This window comes from Polypterus senegalus, chromosome 4 (genome assembly GCF_016835505.1).
Source record: "Polypterus senegalus isolate Bchr_013 chromosome 4, ASM1683550v1, whole genome shotgun sequence".
Taxonomy (NCBI): domain Eukaryota; kingdom Metazoa; phylum Chordata; class Cladistia; order Polypteriformes; family Polypteridae; genus Polypterus; species Polypterus senegalus.
The window spans coordinates 41,996,270-42,018,785 of record NC_053157.1 but is presented as its reverse complement, the minus strand read 5'-3'; the positions used below and the strand labels follow the sequence as shown (position 1 = coordinate 42,018,785).

Below are 22,516 nucleotides of genomic sequence, written 5' to 3'. Positions count from 1 at the left end.
GTTGAGCTTTGTCTCCACCTTCCAGGTTTGTGAATATGGTATTGTCGAGCTCTTTATTTTCTTCAAGTGTTCTTCCTTATGTGTCACTAATTAGTTTTCACAGAAAGATGCTATTTACAGTTTTTCTCTTATTTTAAGAAGTGACGTATGAAGGTGTGTTATTTTTATTCCTATTATTACATTTGCATTTCTTATGTATTTGTTGGTTACTGTGTTTAGTTTGCAATTTTAAGTTAATTCTTTTAGTGTGTTTTCATGTTAAGGGTGAATGTGTATGGTAGTTATTGTTGCATTTTAGAGTGAGTGTTGTGTAACTATTGACAGTGACTGCCTTGCTTTCAAATGGTTACAAGGTGGAACAGAAGAGAATTTTTTTCTTGTGCTGCCTTCATAGACTGTATCTGCACTGTTACAATTGCTGTTTTAGGTGTTTGTCATTTTCTTTCATTTATTCTTTATGCCTTGAACACTTGCCCTCCCTCAGCCCAAGACACTTTCGTCCTTCCACTAAAGTGCGTAGACAGTTTCACATTTACTTGAATCTAATTGGCAGTTGTGCCTTTAATTTCTGTGCAAAAGAATACACACTTTTCACATACCATCATGTTATTATCTAAATTTGTATTTCCCTGTCCCCTATTTCTTTTGTCTGTTGACTCTAAATTTGCTTTAATATTGTCAGATGACAAGGTAATTTGTGGCTTTACCCGGTTTCCCTTTCTGCCCCATAAGTGCAGATTTAACACAGTATTGTTTAAAAAAGGCCAGTTTTGCTGACAGTGTAGCAGGTCCGTGGCTTTGTAAGCATGGTTCATTTTAAATAAATAATTTCATGGCCAGCTTGATCATCTTTGGGTGGATGTGCATGCTTGTGCAGCTGTATGAGGTTGGTGAGGTAACTGAGGCAAGGTGTGGTCTGTCTCAATTGCTTCATCAGCTTTCTCCGGTACACGATTGAGGAGCTGTGTCCACAGATCCATATAAGGGAGAGCTGGCACGAGAAAGGAAAGAAAAAGATTGAAAGCAAAAGAAGGAACGCTCGTGAGAGAAGGAGCATTAGAGAGAGAGAGACTGGCTGGCTAAAATAAGTGGAGTTATAACGGAGGTGGCTGAGCCAGTGCAAGAGGTTGGAGGCAGGCGGCCAGTTAAAAAGAGCCCTAAGAAAAACGGAGGAAGGATGCTCTGGGGGCACTGAAAAGGGTGGACTTGGTTTAGCATTATGGGTAGTTGGTGTAACCAGATTCCTTGCAGCGGGTTCCTGTGTAAGTCTGGGGAGAGGTGGCGAGAGATGAAGGGAGTGAGATGAGGTTCCTAGTGGCAATGCAGATGCGCTGAAGGAGGCATTCGCGTCGAGAGCCCTGATTGAAGGGTGGTTGTGCATGTCATAAAGACCCTTCCCTGTGCTGATTGATCTGCTGAGGGTGAGCCGCAGAGCTGTCTGTATTGAGAAGGAAGCACCAGGATTCACGCATCTTTAACTGCTCTTTTTAAAAGAGTTTTTACCTTCCATGAATTTTAACATTTTTACTGAACAGTTTTTGTGGATATTTTAACCTTATGGGATTTGCTTCTGTTTTATGGATTATTTATTTATGGAAGTTTTAACATTACACTTTAGACACTGTTTTGTTTTGGATTTGAGTAAAAGCACTTTAGCACTTTTACACCTATGCCTTGTCTTACTGCATGTGTCCTCATCTGCTTGGCTCATCCATCGGGTATGTCATTGGCAGGAGGCGGTATCAAGAGGCTCCTGAATGCTACAGGGAGCGTGGAGTTAACCTCTGCCGTCACAGTCAGTTTATAACAGATTTAGAAGAGTTCATGCCAATAAATGAAATTCTGCTTCAGATTCCTCAGCAGTATGGAAGGCAATAAAGGGATTTATCAAAAACAGCCCAGTCTCTTTTATAGTGCTAATAGGACCAACTTAAAAAAACATTTCTGCACTAACTTTGGAGCAATTATGCGAGTTTTCAATCTCAGTAGTTAAAACAGAATTAAATTCTTCAGAGTTTATTTAGCATTGTCATTCATGGATATTATCTCACTTTGCGCCTGAATTGTTTATCACAGTCTCTTCCTTTTAAAAAAGTGAAAGTTGTTCTGTTTATTTACTTATTATTTTTGTACCCAAGAAACTGATTCAGAAACCATTAGAGATGTACGTATTTAGAATTGTGAAATGTAATTGTAGATATCTAAATGGGATTTAGTAGGAGATAGTAATTGTTGTTTGCCAGCGCTTCATTACAGGCATGTGAAATTGGAAGATCAATAGAAGTCGGTAGAAGTTGTCCCTCAGTTGTATGTATCACAAAGTACAATTTAATCATTGCTTATTTAATTTCTGACCAATTAATAGAATTATAAATACATTTCATTCTTATTTTGACATGTCAGATTTTAGTGTTGTCCAAATTTTATTTTAGAAATCTAACTTGTAATTTTGGCCCGGAATTGCAAAAGGAAGGCATGTAACACTTTTTAAGGTTTTATGTTTTGGTCTGGAAAGAATCAGTCCACAGTAAAAAGGTCACATCCTATGATTTTAAGAAGTAATGCACAGCACACTACTTGTTTCTTCTCCTCCTCCCTTTGCAGAGATAAAATCATGGTGCATCAATAATGGAGAAGGAAAAAACACTTTCACCAACAGACTTGTAAAAAAGTTGAGACATTCAAGGAAGCCTTCCATAAAATGTCTTGAAAAGTTCTACTCCTTCCATTTTACAGTGATGGAAATGGGGAAATGCAGGAACTTGGAGTACTTAATTAATCTGCATTTTCACTGTTGAAGAATATATGACATATCAAAACCAGTTCTTTTGGTTTACTGACATTATATTTCAGTTTATTTAAACTACAGCATTCAGATGAGCCCTACATCAGTGGCTTTGTCATCAAATCTGATCATTCAGAATCCATATTCAAAATGTAGTTGTGTACAATGAATACAGGAACGAAATCTAGAAACCAATAACGAAAGGACCAAGGTGATTGTTGATTACATATACATGAATGCACTAATGTGTAGCTGCCATTTCACAGGCACAATTGAAGATGGATGATATGTCAGATATAATCTTTACTGCTTGGCAAAGCAACAGGCTATCTTTATAGCTGTTACTTTTAATAAGTATCCTTTTCCTTTTGCTGAAGGAATTGCTGATAGCACAATTATTTGCACTTTAGGGCTTGCATTTTCTTTACAGGTGTGTATTCCTCCCTCCAGCTAGAATTAGTTATCTTTCAGGATTTTCTGGCTACCTTTTGTGAAAAAATTTAAATTGTTTGCTGCCATTTAACTATATAGATACATTTTACCTCACATCTGTATGTGTCGTTGTGAGCACATGCATTATTTTCTTTAATTATCTTCTCACTTTTTAAATTCAAAAATTAAATGATATCACTGTTGTTTGAAGAATTCTGACCAATTACTTTTCCCAAAGATTTTCTACTTGGCTCTGTTCTTACAACAGAGTTTTTTACAAACCAGTTTTTTAGAAATCCGTTGTCTTTCATTTCAGTCAGTCAGTCATTGATCAACCCCTCTATATCCTAATGCTGGGTCACAGGGGTCTGCTGGAGCCAATCCCAGCCAGCACAGGGCGCAAGGCAGGAACAAATCCTGGGCAGGGCGCCAGCCCACCACAAGACACACACCCACACACCAAGCACACACTAGGGACAATTCAAATTAAATCTTATTTATGTGTTTAGAAAATGAGGAAAATCTCAATTTAAAAGAATATTCCACCCAAGAATATTGCAGCAATAAATAGGTAATAAACAGTCTGTGGAAAAGATGAAGTGAAAATATTTTTATATTTAAATAAAATTGCTAAGATAGTTAATTTTTTGCTTCTTTAGCTTGTTTGTTATTTCCATGAACAAAAAAACTGTCACAATAATTTTGTTTTTAGATCTTATGATACTCTTATTTGTTCAGGGTTGACCCAAGGTAATTAAAGGTACTTTTCTGTGAATTGGTGATAGTTGTTGACCAAAATATCTTTTGGATTTCTAATTGCCATGTCCCGTAAATACTAGTCAGTCAGTCATTATCTAACCCGCTATATCCTAACACAGGGTCACGGGGGTCTGCTGGGTTTTTACTGGACCTTAAAGTATAATCATGCAAACTTTTTTTTTTCACACATATCCTATAAGTGATTGGTTCATTTATGAGTTAAATTGTTTACTAAAAAATGCTGAAAAATCCGAACAACAGTTAAGTGTCCAGTTACATTTGGAAGCTTTAAACCAGAAGGTTGCTGGTTCAGTTTATACCATTGCTTCACTGTGCGAATGAACTGTTTTATTCTGGTAAAAAAAAAAAAAAGTGAAAAATTTTTTAATGTGCCCTGATCTTATAATGTTACCACTGCTGAGCTATTATTATGCATTTTCTCATCCAAATGCATGTTTAGTATTTCATCCTAATATGATGATTAAAACCATCCAAAGGATTGTTTTTTTCTTAAGGCAACATAATCCAATAAATATTTATATTCTTACAAATTTCTTATATACAGTCATATGAAAAAGTTTGGGAACCCCTCTCAGCCCGCATAATAATTGACTCTCCTTTCAACAAAAAAGATAACAGTGGTATGTCTTTCATTTCCTAGGAACATCTGAGTACTGGGGTGTTTTCTGAACAAAGAGTTTTAGTGAAGCAGTATTTAGTTGTATGAAATTAAATCAAATGTGAAAAATTGGCTGTGCAAAAATTTGGGTACCCTTATAATTTTGCTGATTTGAATGCATGTAACTGCTCAGTACTGATTACTTGCAACAAACAAATTGGTTGGATTAGCTCATTAAGCCTTGAACTTCATATACAGGTGTGTCCAATCATGAGAAAAGGTATTTAAGGTGGTCAGTTGCAAGTTGTGCTTCCCTTTGACTCTCCTCTGAAGAGTGACAGACAGCATGGGATCCTCAAAGCAACTCTCAAAAGATCTGAAAACACAGATTGTTCAGTATCATGGTTAAGGGAAAGGCTACAAAAAGCTATCTCAGAGGTTTAAACTGTCAGTTTCAACTGTAAGGAATGTAATCAGGAAATGGAAGGCCACAGGCACAGTTGCTGTTAAACCCAGCAGGTCTGGCAGGCCAAGAAAAATACAGGAGCGGCATATGCGCAGGATTGTGGTTACAGACAACCCACAGATCACCTCCAAAGACATGCAAAAACATCTTGCTGTAGATGGTGTATCGTACATGGTGTATGGTACATCGTTCTATAATTCAGCGCAATTTGCACAATGAACATCTGTATGGTAGGGTGATGAGAAAGAAGCCCTTTCTGTACTCATTCCACAAACAGAGAAGTAGAAGAACAGTGCATTCCAAGAAAAACACCTGCTACCTACTGTCAAATCTGGTGGAGGTTCCATCATGCTGTGGGGCTGTGTGGCTAGTTCAGGGACTGGGGCTCTTGTTAAAGTCGAGGGTCAGATGAATTCAACCCAGTATCAACAAATTCTTCAGGATAATGTTCAAACATCAGTCACAAAGTTGAAGTTACGCAGGGGTTGGATATTCCAACAAGACAATGACCCAAAACACAGTTCAAAATCTACAAAGGCATTCATGCAGAGGGAGAAGTACAATGTTCTGGAATGGCCGTCACAGTCCCCTGACTTGAATAGCATAGAAAATCTATGGGATAATTTGAAGCAGGCTGTTCATGCTTGGCAACCATCAAATTTAACTGAACCTGAGAGATTTTGTATGGAAGAATGGTGAAAAATACCTCCATCCAGAATCCAAAGGGCTATAGGAGGCATCTAGAGGCTGTTATATTTGCAAAAGGAGGTTTAATTAAGTATTGATGTAATATCTGTGTTGGGGTGCCCAAATTTATGCACCTGTCTAATTTTGTTATGATGCATATTGCATATTTTCTGTTAATCCAATAAACTTAATGTCACTGCTGAAATCCTACTGTTTCCATAAGGCATGTCATATATTAAAAGGAAGTTGCTACTTTGAAAGCTCAGCCAATGATAAACAAAAATCCAAAGAATTAAGAGGGGTTCCCAAACTTTTTCATAAGAACGTAAATGTGTAAAATGACCAACATTTATTTTTTGTGTTTGATTTTACAGAGTGGTACTGGGAGTGTCTCTTGAAGCAGTGGTGCTATCGAATCCTAGCTGTGCTTCTCAGCTTGCTCTCTGTTGCTGTGGTTTGGTCAGAATGCACTTTCTTCAGCACCCATCCTGTCCTTTCTTTATTTGCAGTCCTAATTCAAGTGGCTGAGAGAACATATAACTACCTTTACATTGAGGTATGCAAACAAATCAGCCGCCTTAGTAATGTAATTTAGAAGAGATTTATTGTGCTAGAATGCTCATGCAGCAATTGCATTCTATCTGGTATTGCTTTCAAAGTGGTTATTAGAATCAGAATCACATTTATTGGCCAAGTATGCACCCATACAAGGAATTTGACTCTGTATTTTTTGACTCTCCAAGTATAAGTTGCATAATCGACATACACACAACAGCTAAACACACACCTGAGATAAAAAAAGAAGAGATAATGTAAATATATATATTCATATAAAGTGTAGAGTGCAAGAAATGCTGAAATAAACACTGAAAAACAAGTATTAACAAAATGTAAACAGTATTATAAGACCATGGGAGGCCTGTGCAATGGGGTTCCTAGCCTGATTAAGTTGAATTTACCACTTGTGAGCTTGGTGGCCTGTGGGGAAAAAAACTTGTATCATCTGCTTGTCTATATAGTCTGGCTGATTGAAGAAGCTCAAAAGGTTCTTTCCTGGATGTTTCATGACTCTGGAATAGTACAGGTTCTGTAAGGTGGACAGAGTGGCACCAATGGTGTTTTCGGCAGACCTGACTATTCGTTGTAGACTGGTTTTGTTATGTTTAGTCACTGATCCAAGCCACTATGTTGGGCATGAGCTGAGAATAGACTCAATTACTCCTGTGTAGAATTGAATCAGCAGCTGCTGTGGAAGGTTGAACTTTCTCAGCTGTGACAGGAAGTATATTCACTGTTGTGCCTGTTTTATGGTGGAACCTACATTGGTCTCCCATTTCAAGTCTTGGGAGACTTATGGATCCAAGAAACGTGAAGATTTCCACAATTGTAATGGCAGTATTAACTATAGAGAGGGGAGATAATATTGTGGGACCTCTCCTAAAGTCCACTGTCATCTGCACAGTTTTGAGAGTGTTTAGCTCCATATTGTTCTGACTATACCAAAGGGTCAGCTACTCAACCTCCTGTCTGTATGCAGACTCATTACCATTCCTGATGAGCCCAGTGATGGTTGTGTCGTCCGCATATTTGATAAGTTTGACGGAGGGTTCCTTAGAGGTGCAGAGACCAGAGGGTGAGCATTTGTTACTTCACCAGTATTATTTGATTATTAGTTGAAAATAGTAGTCAAGTTGGATAAAAGCCAAGGACATAACTTAAACAAGGCCTGAGCAAGTGGGCTTTTGACATTTTTTACAACTGGTTTAATTTTTGGCAACCTAAATTAAGTAAGGAGAGCATGATAAAATGAAAGTTTTCATTTTAGAAGCATTCAGAACTTTTTTACAGTGAAAATAATCCATCCAAAATATTAATACATGTCAAATGGAAAGGTTATTTTTGCATGACCAGCATTTCAAAAATTGCAGCTTCCGTCCTTCAAGAAAATAATAAAATAATTGAGTCAACTGTTTTAAAAATGTATATAGCAAAAATTGCTTTATAGTTTTTATACATGGTGGATTAGTGGAGGATTGCTGACATCTGGCAAATCTGTCTGTAGCTGACTTAAGCAGTCCTCGTGCTTAATCTTTGGGCCATTCATACCATCTTTTTTATTTTGATTCAAAGTGTTGTATTTTGAACACTTCAGATTTGTAAAATGGGAACAAACTATTCTTTTTTGGAGAAAATGAATGAGCGTTTTTTGGTCTTTTAACAAATGCCTGTGGTTCTTACATTCTCAAAAAATGTATTGCCTATTTTGCTGCTGCCTAACTTACCAGACTGTCCAGAATTAAGCATAGCATGTGTACCTTAAAAAATGTATATTTAGGCCCACATTAAAGCATTGACTTGTACAAGTGCATACTTAATAGGGATTCACATAAATAACAAAATATATTGCAAATTAGTAGAGTCACATATACAAATTATGTATCTGTGCATTCCAGCATGCTAGTATGCTGAGAGACTTGAATTTCTGGTAAAGACACTGATTCAACTTGCCTTTCATTATCATGACAAATGATAGCTAAAGTACCGATGACAAAGAACTGCCAGAAGCAGTTCTTAAAGCAAACACAGAGGTTGTGCAATCTAATCCTGCTACTGACACCTACTTTGACCATGAGCAAGTCAGTTCACCTGCATGTACTCCAGTTGGTAAAAAACATTAGAAATGTAACCAATTGTATCTCATAAGTGTTGAAAGTCATCCCTGAATAAAGGTGTAAGACAAATAGTAAGTAGCAATAATAGTAATTTAAGGGGTTGGTTTTGTGGTACACTAAGTAACTACATTTCCTGGCATCCATTTCACAGTTTCAAGGTTTTGCCTATGTGGAATTTATACATTTTCATCTCACCAGTCCCTCCTCTCAGACCCCGAGAACAAATGGGTTTTCATTGGGTACCTTGTCTTCTGTCTACATTCTAAAGGACTGCTGTTAGCTTTATTTTCAGTTGTAAAGTGGTCCGGAATGAGTTACATATATGGTAGACTGCCATGATGTACTGGATAAATGATAATGTGTAAAATGAGATATGAACTGTAAAATTTAATCTTCACTTGTGAACAGCAATTTTATCTTGTGTTTTTAATTTTAATCCATGAATAAATGTACATTTTGCAGTTTTATCCTTTTTTAATTTACTCTTTTCCTTTTTTTTCAGATGGCTTGTTTCATCACAATCTTTTTTCTTTGTACTTGTGTCTACTCAACAGTCTTTCGAATTCGTGTCTTTAATTATTACTACCTCGCATCGCACCACCAGACCGATGCGTACAGCCTACAGTTTAGTGGAATGTATGTATCTAAATATTATTTAATATATTTCTTCCTTATAAATGATGACATATGTTCTTTATTTACTAATACATTTCAAATATGCTTATCATGACATAAGCAACAAAGAAATACAGTGGTGTGAAAAACTATTTGCCCCCTTCCTGATTTCTTATTCTCTTGCATGTTTGTCACACAAAATGTTTCTGATCATCAAACACATTTAACCATTAGTCAAATATAACACAAGTAAACACAAAATGCAGTTTTTAAATGATGGTTTTTATTATTTAGGGAGAAAAAAAAATCCAAACCTACATGGCCCTGTGTGAAAAAGTAATTGCCCCCTGAACCTAATAACTGGTTGGGCCACCCTTAGCAGCAATAACTGCAATCAAGCGTTTGCGATAACTTGCAATGAGTCTTTTACAGCGCTCTGGAGGAATTTTGGCCCACTCATCTTTGCAGAATTGTTGTAATTCAGCTTTATTTGAGGGTTTTCTAGCATGAACCACCTTTTTAAGGTCATGCCATAGCATCTCAATTGGATTCAAGTCAGGACTTTTGCCACTCCAAAGTCTTCATTTTGTTTTTCTTCAGCCATTCAGAGGTGGATTTGCTAGTGTGTTTTGGGTCATTGTCCTGTTGCAGCACCCAAGATCGCTTCAGCTTGAGTTGACAAACAGATGGCGGACATTCTCCTTCAGGATTTTTTGGTAGACAGTAGAATTCATGGTTCCATCTATCACAGCAAGCCTTCCAGGTCCTGAAGAAGCAAAACAACCCCAGACCATCACACTACCACCACCATATTTTACTGTTGGTATGATGTTCTTTTTCTGAAATGCTGTGTTCCTTTTACGCCAGATGTAACGGGACATTTGCCTTCCTAAAAGTTCAACTTTTGTCTCATCAGTCCACAAGGTATTTTCTCAAAAGTCTTGGCAATCATTGAGATGTTTCTTAGCAAAATTGAGACAAGCCCTAATGTTCTTTTTGCTTAACAGTGGTTTGCGTCTTGGAAATCTGCCATGCAGGCCATTTTTGCCCAGTCTCTTTCTTATGGTGGAGTCGTGAACACTGACCTTAATTGAGGCAAGTGAGGCCTGCAGTTCTTTAGACGTTGTCCTGGGGTCTTTTGTGACCTCTCGGATGAGTCGTCTCTGTGCTCTTGGGGTAATTTTGGTCGGCCGGCCACTCCTGGGAAGGTTCACCACTGTTCCTCGTTTTTGCCATTTGTGGATAATGGCTCTCACTGTGGTTCGCTGGAGTCCCAAAGCTTTAGAAATGGCTTTATAACCTTTACCAGACTGATAGATCTCAATTACTTCTGTTCTCATTTGTTCCTGAATTTCTTTGGATCTTGGCATGATGTCTAGCTTTTGAGGTGCTTTTGGTCTACTTCTCTGTGTCAGGCAGCTCCTATTTAAGTGATTTCTTGATTGAAACAGGTGTGGCAGTAATCAGGCCTGGGGGTGGCTACGGAAATTGAACTCAGGTGTGATACACCACAGTTAGGTTATTTTTTAACAAGGGGGCAATTACTTTTTCACACAGGACCATGTAGGTTTGGATTTTTTTTCTCCCTAAATAATAAAAACCATCATTTAAAAACTGCATTTTGCGTTTACTTATTTATACTTATATTTGACTAATGGTTAAATGTGTTTGATGATCAGAAACATTTTGTGTGACAAACATGCAAAAGAATAAGAAATCAGGAAGGGGGCAAATAGTTTTTTACACCACTGTATTTTAGCCTATGCTGTTCTTGATTGGTTTTTTTATTTGCTTCTTCATTTGTGGATTTGCCTGTATTTGCTGTAGTTTTGGTTGATTTTCTCAGTGTCTTTGTACACTGAAAACATGCCATAACTACAAAATCATACAAAATTCTTTATTTTCTCAGTCAATCAAAGAAATTTGGTATGTCTTCATCAGTACTTAACAGCTTGTACAATTATGCAATAGCACTCTCTGTGTTTTAAGTATGCATCTCCTGATGCAGCAAATGCTGATCACAAGGCAGATGATACTTAAGATAATCCTGAGGCTGCTGTATTAAATTACATCAATTGCTGCTGCAACTGAGAACATTTTCACATTACTCTGCTTTATAAAGGCAGACAACATAATCAAGGACCACAGTCATACAAGGCAAGCAATATAGGGATATAAAAGCATAATGTTAAAGCCACAGGCTTAATTCATTAACCTTCAAAAACATGACTCTTGAACACAACTTCTTGTTATTCCACGATGAACAAAGAAGACGAAAAACTAAACATTTGATATTGAAAAACTGTTTAAATTATTTTAAGTGGTAAAAGTAGTAATGCATTGTTAGCCTTTCAGAAAAACCCATCAAATTTTATCATATTATTCATTATCTACAGTATATAACCAACAACCTGTGATTTCTCAATGATATAAAACCGTTAATTCATAAGTTACCTAATTGAAAAATTGTTTAATGAGAATGTTTCAGAACAGTAGTCTGTTTGGGATGTTGTTTCTTCACTGCTCTTGTGTGGAAGTTGGCCTCCCCACACGTAGCACTTTTCTCACAGCAAAATGTAGTTGTGCAATCTGTACAAAAAACGCACTGCCTTTTCAATTCATTACATTTTTGAAGCCTTTTTCAAGATGACAAATTTTTAGTGATGTGCTGCTACTGCTCAGGCACGTCATAGTGAAACAAATAAAGGCAGAGATGAATCACAGTGCATGAGCACAAACAGGAGTGCGCTTGTTAACACACAACAGCACAACTACTTGTTGTGATGTCTTACTAAATTTTTTCATTGGTGTGTCCAGTGAAATGTATTTATAGCGATAAAATAGTTCAGATGTCAAATCTGAAGTATAAATAACCAACAGCTGTTACAGCAAAAAATTGAATCAAGAAATGCCAGATACAGACAAGTAACTGTGCTTTGGATATCACATTGATAAAGTTGTTATAGGTTTGTTCCTTTGATATGTATGTGTAAGGTGCATGGGGTGGCACTTTGTTTTCATGCAAAAATGGTTTCTTTTAACAGTATGTAGTAAAAAAAAAGCGAGTTAATTGTGAACCTAATAATTACATACACAAATACCTCCTTATTTGTATATTACCTTTTGAAAACTGTGAAAAATATTTTCATTTTAAAAGTAAAACATTTTGCATAATGCATTTAGCAGGGCCAGGCTGCACTGCTAGCTCCTGAGAATTAAAACAGCACAAGCACATTTTGAAGCTACATGTCAGTCCATGATATTGTGTTCATTTTCCTGATTTTTCACATCGAATTATGTATTCATTCTGTAAAATATTGTTAATTTCTGGACTGCTGTTAAAGTGTCAGTTACATGTACAATGTCTATAAACTGCCTTTTAAATTTGCAACACACATTTTTAGTAAAGGGCAGATGTCTTTTAGCTTACACAACAGAGTTTGAAGATGCCAATTTAGAGAAACATGCAAGATTAGGGAAATGGCGAAGGTTTCTTGTGCTTTCAATTTCGTAATTGCAAAACTGAATAAAAATATATATATATTGTTTTGGCCACGCAGAAGCAGTGAAGAATTTATACATTTTTATTGTTTTTAATGCCTTTTTTGGTGTGTTTTATTGTTTTAAACCTTTTTTTATTTTTTCCAAAAAAATGTTTTTTGTTTATATTTTATTTGTTGTTATGAGGATGCACTGTATCATGGGATTATTGTATTGTAAAGCATGTATCACAGTAGATACTGTACCTCGTTGTTATGTTTCAGGTCTAGTAGTGATATGATGGGGTGGTTGGGGCAGGGTTATAAAAATGTTCCTTGCTAACCTTGATGTGAAATATGATCCAAGTATGCATTTGTTGTGCATATGTTGGTTTTAAACTAAATTACAAAAAGTAAGCTGAGAATATTAACTTTAGGAAATGAGTAAAGCTTCTCTTCTGTTATGCTTGACCTGCAGGTTATTTTGTCGTCTTACTCCTCCTCTGTGTTTGAATTTTTTGGGTCTGATTCACATGGACTCTGCAATCTCTCACCAGAAAAAAGAGCAGACAGCATATACTTCTGTAAGCACATTTTCAATCTACTGTGCATCCAGTGATGTCACATTTAGTCAATCATTGGATGCTAACTACACAACTTATGGTGTGCTCTGGGCAATTAGAATGTGCGGATGAAGACTCTGCCTTTTGAGCATGTACTGTGAAAACTTGTATGTAAGGCCTGGATCCCAGTTTTCTTGCTTCATCTTATTTCCAAACAGTTCTTACAACTTTAGTACTGTATCACAGATAAGCCTTATACTTTTTCACTTGGTTCAATATATTGTTCATTAGGCAATAGCCTGACTACTGTTTAAAACAGCAATATTTATATTAATTTTGAAACTTGCTTCTGTTGTGTACAAAGAATAGACTTAATGTTAGAGGAAAAGGTTTTGAATTGTCTTTAATATTTCATACTATAAATATGTTTTATAGGTATTATACTTAGATTCATTGACAACATACTGCATGCAGAAAAAATTAAGCATAATGTCTATCCTTATTTTATTTTCTATGGTTATTTTAAGGACATGTTTATTTCATATTCGTTTAGAATGCAGCATGCAGTTTTAACATTTTTCTGTTATACTAGAATACAATTTCTTGTATTTTGAGTTCGGATTATTTTTCGCTTTTATTAAAGTTCTACTCCTTTGAATGAGCTTTTGCAAAATCATAAATGTGAAATCTTTGCCTTTCATACTTTTTTGTTTTATATTGCAGATTATGGGCTCCATGCGAGTACTTTATTTCATTGCTGATGGCTTTTACATCTACTACCCTATGCTGATAGTCATTCTCTGCATAGCTACTTATTTTAGGTGAGATATTCTTTGTTGTAACAAAATTAGAAGTGTGTAATGTCTCAGATATAGCAATATTTCAGGAGTCAAATTAAATCAACAGTGTTCCCTTTTTCTTAATCTGTCATTCTAGTATAATGAAGTAAGTTTACCAGGTTTGACTGACATAACCTATGTCTTAATTTAGTTATTTTTGGTACTATCTGCTTGTTCCCTGGCAACCATGGTATCATTCTGCAAGACATAATCAATTCTAAGTATAATTGTTATAGTGAAATGCACCTTGTTAATTCTACCATAGATGTCAGCAAGTAAAGCTTTGGGGAACCAGCTGTTCTTATTTCTTTTAAGTGCAAGTCAGCCAAGCTAGTAAGTTGTTGGCAGATATTTTGTACGTCTTCTTTTGTAGGTTCTGTGAATATATAGTGGTCTTCTGTCACACTTTTGTTATCTCTCTCTCTCTCTCTCTCTCTCTCTCTCTCTCTCTCTCTCTCTCTCTCTCTCTCTCTCTCTCTCTCTCTCTCTCTCTCTCTCTCTCTCTCTCTCTCTCTCTCTCTCTCTCTCTCTCTCTCTCTCTCTCTCTCTCTCTCTCTCTCTCTCTCTCTCTCTCTCTCTAAGGGTAGGCAGAAACCCTTTTAAATAATAAATTTTTGGGTGGAACTAGAGCTCAGCTTTGAGGAGTAAACCAAAAGGGAAATTTGGCGTTTAGTTGGATGAACCGTCTTTTCCTATGTCCCTTGAATTTATTCCCTGTATCACACTTATGAAAATAACAAAAATAGCATAATTTTCCTACCTTGAAAATAATAACAGCAGTAACTTCATTTTCTTTTTAATATATGTCAAAATACACACAGAAAGCATCTAGTTCACTACTTCACTCAAAGTTAGATAGGTTACAGGTGATATTGTTTAAATAGGTTTATACTTAACAATATTTAATGCACTGTAGTCATATTTAACAGTTTGTTTTTTTGTTTATTTATAGTGCAGTAGCTTAACAGCATTATTTGGTACATTTGTTGGTTGTTAATTGACTTTCTAATTAGTATTTTATGTTAGAAATGCTTCTCTGCCTCTTCAGAAAACAAACCTTATTAAGTGTAAATGGTCATGTTACATACGGGCTCCAAAGTTCAAGTACAGTAATATTTCCTTAATCCAGCATCTAAGGAGCAAAGTTGATGCAATTACTGTAGGGCTGTTAGAATGTACTGTAAGCTCATTTTTACATGTGTTATTAATATTATAATGGTAAATCAAAATGTAAATGTATAAGTACTGTAAATCTGAAATTGAAATTTTTATAGTAGAATGTGTAAAAAGTGTAGAGTTTTTATCCTCAACTTTCCCAAGCAATGGCATTGTTTCATTGATTGGAGTATTTGCATTGACTTCATAAATACAATGAGGCCACACCACTTTGAAAATAAATATTTTTCCGACTGAAATGTGCAGGAGTTTAAACAACTTTAATCCATTCATACACTTTCATGCTGTGCTCCATGATTCATCTCCACTCTAATGGTCTGCTCACATTTTGGCAATCCAAGGTACAGGCTCCCAGATGTCTTTACTGCTCCTCTGAAGTGCAGGTTCCTGAAGCCACAAGTATGGACTAGGGTGAAAGATTAGATGAGTAAAATGTTTTTACCTGAATTTCAGACAGGAGAAAAGATGTCACAACTGCAAAAATATAAATAATACTGTAATCTACATTATTTGAAAAGAAAGATGTTATCAGAACATTTATAGTAGTTTTATTTTCTATTTATGTGTTTGATGGGAGCCACTAACATCCTGTGTGGATGAACAGCTCCTTAAGCCGAAGTAACATTATGTGACCTCTAGTCATTGGGTATGTCAGACTTTCCAACTGCAATTTATGATTTCATTGCCGGACCATGTCAGTTTACAAGACTGGAAATAGCTGCGCATGTCAAGTTTAATACTGCCCTTCCAGCATAGTTGCCCCTTTTTGTGACAGCCAATTATGTACTGTCTGATGGAACCAGTACCGTACGAAGGGTTAACAGGTATGGCAAGTTTAGCGACAATCTCTGACCTATTTTCTGTTCTGTTGTGGTACATAAAACTTGACCCATAAGACAGATGAGTTTCTCTTCTGTTTGTGAGGTCTAAAACACCCGCGTTCATTGTTCCTTATCACACATTATATGCATTGTACGTCAGAAGTGAGCATTCATTGGTTGTTAACTCTCAAGCACACAGAGCCCATCCCTACTACTAAAGACGAAATCAAACCTGCTTGGTTTCATCAAGGTGAATTGAGGGGTATGTCGCATTATGAGACTGGCCTTCATGGAAGCGCATCACTGATTGCCTCTGCCTTGCTAAAATTATGTAAATGAAGGCTACTACAGGAAAAGTCGTCTAAAGAGACATGGTCTTAATAAATCCAGTATCTTATAAGGAATGCATTGTTGAATCAGAAGTAATGGCATTGATCAAAGTTATGAGGATTTCTTAAATGTAATCTTGAATGATATATGCCAAGTAGTCTTTTTTTATACATCTTCCATGGAAATGTGCTTTTTATTAAGTTAGTGGCATGGCATCAGAATAGGTGGGGTTTAACTGCAGACATGAATTAATAAATCATCTTGCATCTCTTCTTGTAATACTTTTTGCAGCTTAGGAACTCGCTGTTTGAATTTGTTGGGATTTCAGCAGTTTATGGGTGATAATGACATGACATCAGACCTTATTGATGAGGGAAAGGAACTTATTCGTAGAGGTAAGAAATAATGAACACTTTTTGCTTCCTCTGAAACTACGGGCCAGTTAAATGTCATTTCACTGCAAACTAAAGCCTTAAATGGCACTTTAATTTAAGGCAATGATATTTTCAGGCCTAGTCTGAAATAAATTTGGCACAGAGGAAATATATTGGATAGCCATGATTTGGAACAGATGTAAGAGCCTCTTGGCACAATGCGGCTGAACTAGCCAGCTCAGTTGACGTCAAGAAGAAGCTCTTTACTCACAGTGTTCAGAAGCATTGTCTACTTTGCCAACACTGAATGTCTTTTGTTAGTTCTGGTTGATAAGAGACTTCTTCTGAGAGTTGATGTAATCCAGACTTTGCTGTTTCACGGCAGCCCACTGACAGTTACCAAAGTGCGACAAGCTGAGATGGCTTGTGGTGAGAGTCCATAGCAGTACAGCCTCTTGCAACATAACTCAAGATACAGACGCTCATTTTAACAATACGTGACAAAAGAGTGTATTATTCTTAGTATCACTGTATATAAAAAGCAGTCTACCAAGGGAATGCTTCCTTATATACTGTAAATTAGGTTCATTTTCATGAAGTGAGATTTTAATTGCATTACACATTTAGCTGATGATATTTAAAATTCTGCATATTAAAGATGGTTTCACAGCAATGCTTAGTAGCTACCTTTTCATACCATTAGCCTGTGCTGGCAAAATACAGTATACACCAAAAAGCTATAATTTCTTCAAACGGTTAATACTGATACTTGAACAGACAGAATCAGTTTTACAGTTTTTTTTTTGTTTTTTTTAAGCTTTGCATACAATAACGCCACTTCTTTCAAACTACAAGGTATTAACATTTGTTAAATGAAGCAGGTAATTAAAATCACCAGTTCATATTATTTCACAAAGTTATCAAACAGTAAAGGACTAGATTTTGAATTACAAATAACATATAAGTAATCTTTCAGAGCCTTGTGGAAACCAAGATATCATTAGAATATCTAATGGGCAGATTGAGCAGCTAGATTTTTGTCGACTATACAATTTATTACTGGTGCATACTGTATATCTTGAGGCTTAGGCCTGTCTATAGTGTCTCGCATTGCATTTCTTCTTTAAGCTCTCCTCCAACAAAGGTTCCTGTTTGCTTTTTGTCACATCTCCTGCCATACTTCATCATTCTTCAGGAGTGTCACATCATAAGTAACATATATGGCTAGATTCAAGTTGGTTACAGCTCGTTTATGAAAAGATATTTTTGTAAGTTTTGTCTTGCAGGCAAAACTATAGACCCTAATCTCTTTTTTTGTTAAACGCTTTAGCCGAATATAACACAGACTTTATTAGAAAATTTGGAATCAATAAACATACAGTTTATGTTTTGCTTTGGTCACAGTAAATGCCCTATTAATAACTAATAGCATTGTGGGTATTAAATCGTTCACTTCTTGTGTCACATTCTCTGAACACAGTCTGCACTGATTGGCTCCCTGGTTGTTCACTGAAGCATTCCTCATGGGTGGAACTTACTTTAGAAGTAACATCAACCAAACATTTCCTGTGTCTGCAGATCAAGCAGTTTGCTTCAGATCACACCACTGTATTTCAGTAGTTCACAAATCAAATGAGATTTTATTGGTGTGGAGTGTTTTCTATTTTTTCTCCCTAACATAACATTATTACAGTACTTTAAGCAAAATGTTCAATGCCCACATAACATCTATCTAGTATTGTTGTTGAGCATCCAAGGGGTCTTGGACAAATTTGAGATAAATAGAGAGAAGTGATTTCCTGTGTTGTAATCTGTCTTATTCACTGATTTTTCTTAACATGTTGCCTACATATAGACACAGGCATTATGAAGTAGGAGAGATTTTTTGTTGCAGCAGTCGGATATTATGTTACTTTCAAGACGGAAACAAACGACAAATGCTGGAATCAAGAATAAAGCTTGGAAGAAATAAAAATGAATAGATAAAACCCACAAAACCTAAAACAAGCGGAGACTTAACCTTCTGCCTAAGTAACTAAAATTAAGTGATGTGATGTGCTGAACTTCTTTCAGTGCTCAGTGATATTAAATTGATGTCTTTAATGTGTTTTTGTGTGTATGTTTATGCTTGTTCTGTGCAGAATATAAATGTAGACTCTGGCGTTTACAGTAAATAGTTTCAATCCTTCAGTAAGACTGTATAAAAATGTAAACTTCATATTGCATTACAACTGTCAAACCACATGTACAATGTTCAGGTAAACAGTAGTTCTTTCAGTATATCAATATCTGAATGTTTTTCTTTGCAGAGAAAAGAAAACGACAAAGAGCAGAAGATGGGGAAAATCGTAGGCGGGTAAGCATCTTTTCTTACTGTTTATTTGTTTTATATATCTTTGTAAAAATATTAACAATCTTCATAAATGCTTGAAGAAAAAAATAAACAAGTTTTATCATTTCAGGAGTGGAAAGAGCGCTATGGAAATCAACGAGAAGACTACACTCGTAACAGGAATGTTCACTCAGAGTTAAAAGAAACCAGCTATTCTGACACAAACACCTCCAACACCAGTGCAAACAGGCGTAAGTGTGTTTTATACATTGTAGCTTAGCTTCTTCTGTGATTTTATTCCAAGTGTGGCAAAAATGTCTTATTATAATTTGTAATACTTCTAATGGGATCAAAATAATTGTGTAAGCTTCAGTAAAAGTGTTGCTTTCAAAGTTTCAGTTTTCAAAATTTTTTGTTAAAAATCTTGTTATTGTTTTCACAGAAGCAATGAAATATACCCGATCTAACAGGCCGGACAGAGATCGAGTTGAATTACTACAGGATGCAGAGCCCATGGACTTTAATGCAGATACCTTCGCAGATGATGGACTTGATTCTGATACTGGAAGGTAATAAAACTTGAGTATGCTAAACACTGTGCAACGTTAAGAAGGGTAATTTCAAAGCAGAAGGAAATGCTAGGTGGTGGATGTTGCTAGAAGTGTATTGATTGTTTAGCTTTGTACAAAGTGCAACATCTCATCCACAGTAGACTCTCTGTTTCACTCCTTTATGCATATGCACTTCAGCCTTTTAATACGATCATCCATGGAGTGGTGTTTCTATGTTTTACTGTTCATAATGACAAAAATCTGGAAGGAAACAAAATAAGAATTCTTCAAACAGTTTCCTTTAATAATGTTATTATATCCAGATGTATATTTCCAATATAACTGGTGTGTGGTAGATTACGATAAAAGTATTCTGGGAAATTTTGCCATTTCACAAATATGAATGTATATTGATACTGTGGAATTTAACATGTAACATGTGTCTGTGATTGGGTGTTCTTCCATGTCATTAATTTGCATATCCAGTGTAGATTACAAGTATAAAATAATATTAACAGGATTTCACAAATTAGAACTAGGTACACACCTACTTCTCCTTGTTATCAAGTTCCCTTTTTATTTGTAATTTTCATCTTTGTTTAAGGTCTTTGTTGCGGTCTTTCTAAACAAAGACTGAGCTTGTTTCTTCCTTTGGATAATGTTCATGTCATGCTATGCTTTTTACTTGTCTTCAGTGAAAAAGAATAATTGTAGCTGACAGTAAAGTTTTGATCAGCTTATATAAATTGAATAAAATGTTTTTTTCTCCGCTCTAAAGGCATCACCCCGGAGGCAGGTACCTGTCTATGTCTAGAAGCCGAATCTTTGATGATGTCTGAAGTGTGGAGCATCGCCAACCTTTAAAGAGGCAAGAAAAGAGTAAAACGGAACAAAAGGTGCTTCAGTCGTCTACATTTATGTGAATGTATTTATCTATTGTATTTATTTGAATTATGTGTTTTATTATTTGCTGCAGAGGTTCTTTTGCATATAATGCATTCTTTCACACACAGAAAAGAGACTTATTGGAACTGTTTTTATATGTTTGCTCATATAAGAGTATAAGATAAGTTTAGCAGTTCTCACCTTCAGTTCTTGAATGGCCAGTATTTATTTTCTTTAACAACACAAACACCCACAAAGAAATCCAACCCCATGGTAGTAAAATGGGTCGTAAGGGGATACTCTTTGTTATAGGGGCAAATTGTACATAAAATGTTAATCTACTCAAGTAACTGTATGATAAAAGTAATTGTTGACTCACATATTGCTTGATATATTTTATGACAATACACCCACGGGACACTTTGTAGATACTGTACAGTATATCTTTTTTTGAAAGAATCATATTGTAAATACTAATTATTAAAACACTTTTATGGACGGTATGTTCATTTTTTGTCTTTTGCCGTTTCACTTTTTGTGATCATATGTTATGCTTCTATCAAGAAGGAATGTTTCAACTTTCTGAAACCAAGTAAGTTTGACATTTAAACTATGAGGACTTCATGATTATCCTTTTAATGACTGTAATTATTTTGGTAATTTTTTGATTATCGCGACAAAAAAATACTAAATCATCAGTTTTTTTTAATGTTCTTTTCCTTCCGTTATAGAACATTGTGCCACAACTGAATGCAAAGAATAAAATTCTAGAAAAGCATTCTTTTTATTCAAAATAATAAAACACATTTATTCCTGAAATATACTTAAAATTAGTAGTATACCTTTGAATACAGGGATACTTCTCTCAATAGAAGCAGTGGCAACTAATACGCAGAGAAGTAGCAAGTAAGTATATAGGATGTGTATTTGGAGACCACAGCTTTGCCACCTTGTGTGTTTTTTTTTGTATGAATGGACATGAATCGTTAGCCTTGTTTTTATCTCTTTCAGTCTTTGTGTCTTTTCACATTCTTTTCATTGTGCTAAGAGAAGCACTCATCAGATGTTGTCATTCTCCAAAACTGAAAGTTTGCCTTTTTCCTCCAGTTTTCTGTGTAGTTTCTTTTTGGCATGTGAAGTCTACTGGTTACTTAGTTGTTCTGCTGTGACATTTTAAGTCTGACAAGATTTTAGTTTTGTTTAATGAAGTAGAATATTATGTGCACTGACCAGACTGATGTTGCTTCAAATGGAGGTATCGTTGTCTTGCATATTAGAAAATGAGGTTCTTAATAAAAGACAATTAGAGTAACCGTTCCTTTATATCAGTGAAAGGCAACCTTTTTCGAGTTGCAGCGCACTAAGTCCAAAAATTTTCTTTTGCGGCGCACCTGAGGGACTGTCCATAAATAAAGTCATGACGAGAATAAACTATGTATGAATTTTTCTAGATAAAGTTTAATTAAAATTACCGTAAATAAAAAGCGAGTGATAATCGTTGAGAATTAAATTACAAGGAAGTATCGAATGCTTGCGTCACAACAAAATGTTTTTCACCACAAAGAACTGGAAAAGGTCACAGAGTTTACAAAGTTCACTGTGTTGATCAGCGGTGTCAGAGCGAAAATAAGGTTAATTTTTCCATAGTAATACTCAGACGATTAAGTGGTGAGAGCTGCAGCTACAGCGATACTCTCTCGTCGGCAAGAGCCGAAATGTAGAGTTCGTATTTTCTCTTTCTATATTTCCTCCGCCTTCTTCTATCCGTACAGTAAGCGAGATCTTCTAACAACGAGACTTTTTAAGTCTCACGAGATGTGTTTTTGACATCGCTGGTATTGATATTGTGATGAATGTTGAACAGCGAAAATTTTAACTTGCATTCAAAATAAATACATTCGTTTATTCAACAATCTGATTAATTGTTATCTGTTTTTCCAATAGAAAATTTGTTTTTTAAACATTATCTTTTTAATCAACCAAAAGTTCAAAAACACTAGCAATTTTAAATATTTTACAAAAGTTTTCACGGCGCCCTTAGAAAATTCCACGGCGCACCAGTTGCCCGACAATTCTTTAAATAGTGCTGCCTATCAGATGCACTTCCTCTCACTGTTTGATTTTAAGATAG

The 22,516-nt window shown here is 35.7% G+C and overlaps 1 protein-coding gene across 2 annotated transcripts in view; it reads left to right on the top strand.

The window, feature by feature from the left end:
• Window positions 1-21,927, top strand: part of lmbrd2b (LMBR1 domain containing 2b) — a 41,005-nt gene extending 19,078 nt beyond the window's left edge. For both annotated transcript variants that reach the window (XM_039750528.1, XM_039750529.1), the window contains exons 10-18: window positions 6,123-6,304; window positions 8,923-9,056; window positions 12,993-13,098; window positions 13,801-13,898; window positions 16,535-16,638; window positions 18,927-18,973; window positions 19,080-19,200; window positions 19,392-19,518; window positions 20,279-21,927. In XM_039750528.1, the coding sequence (XP_039606462.1) occupies window positions 6,123-6,304; window positions 8,923-9,056; window positions 12,993-13,098; window positions 13,801-13,898; window positions 16,535-16,638; window positions 18,927-18,973; window positions 19,080-19,200; window positions 19,392-19,518; window positions 20,279-20,339 (980 nt within the window). In that variant the 3' untranslated portion in view covers window positions 20,340-21,927. The remainder of the gene's footprint in view (window positions 1-6,122; window positions 6,305-8,922; window positions 9,057-12,992; window positions 13,099-13,800; window positions 13,899-16,534; window positions 16,639-18,926; window positions 18,974-19,079; window positions 19,201-19,391; window positions 19,519-20,278) is intronic.
• The last annotated feature ends 589 nt before the right edge of the window (window positions 21,928-22,516 follow it).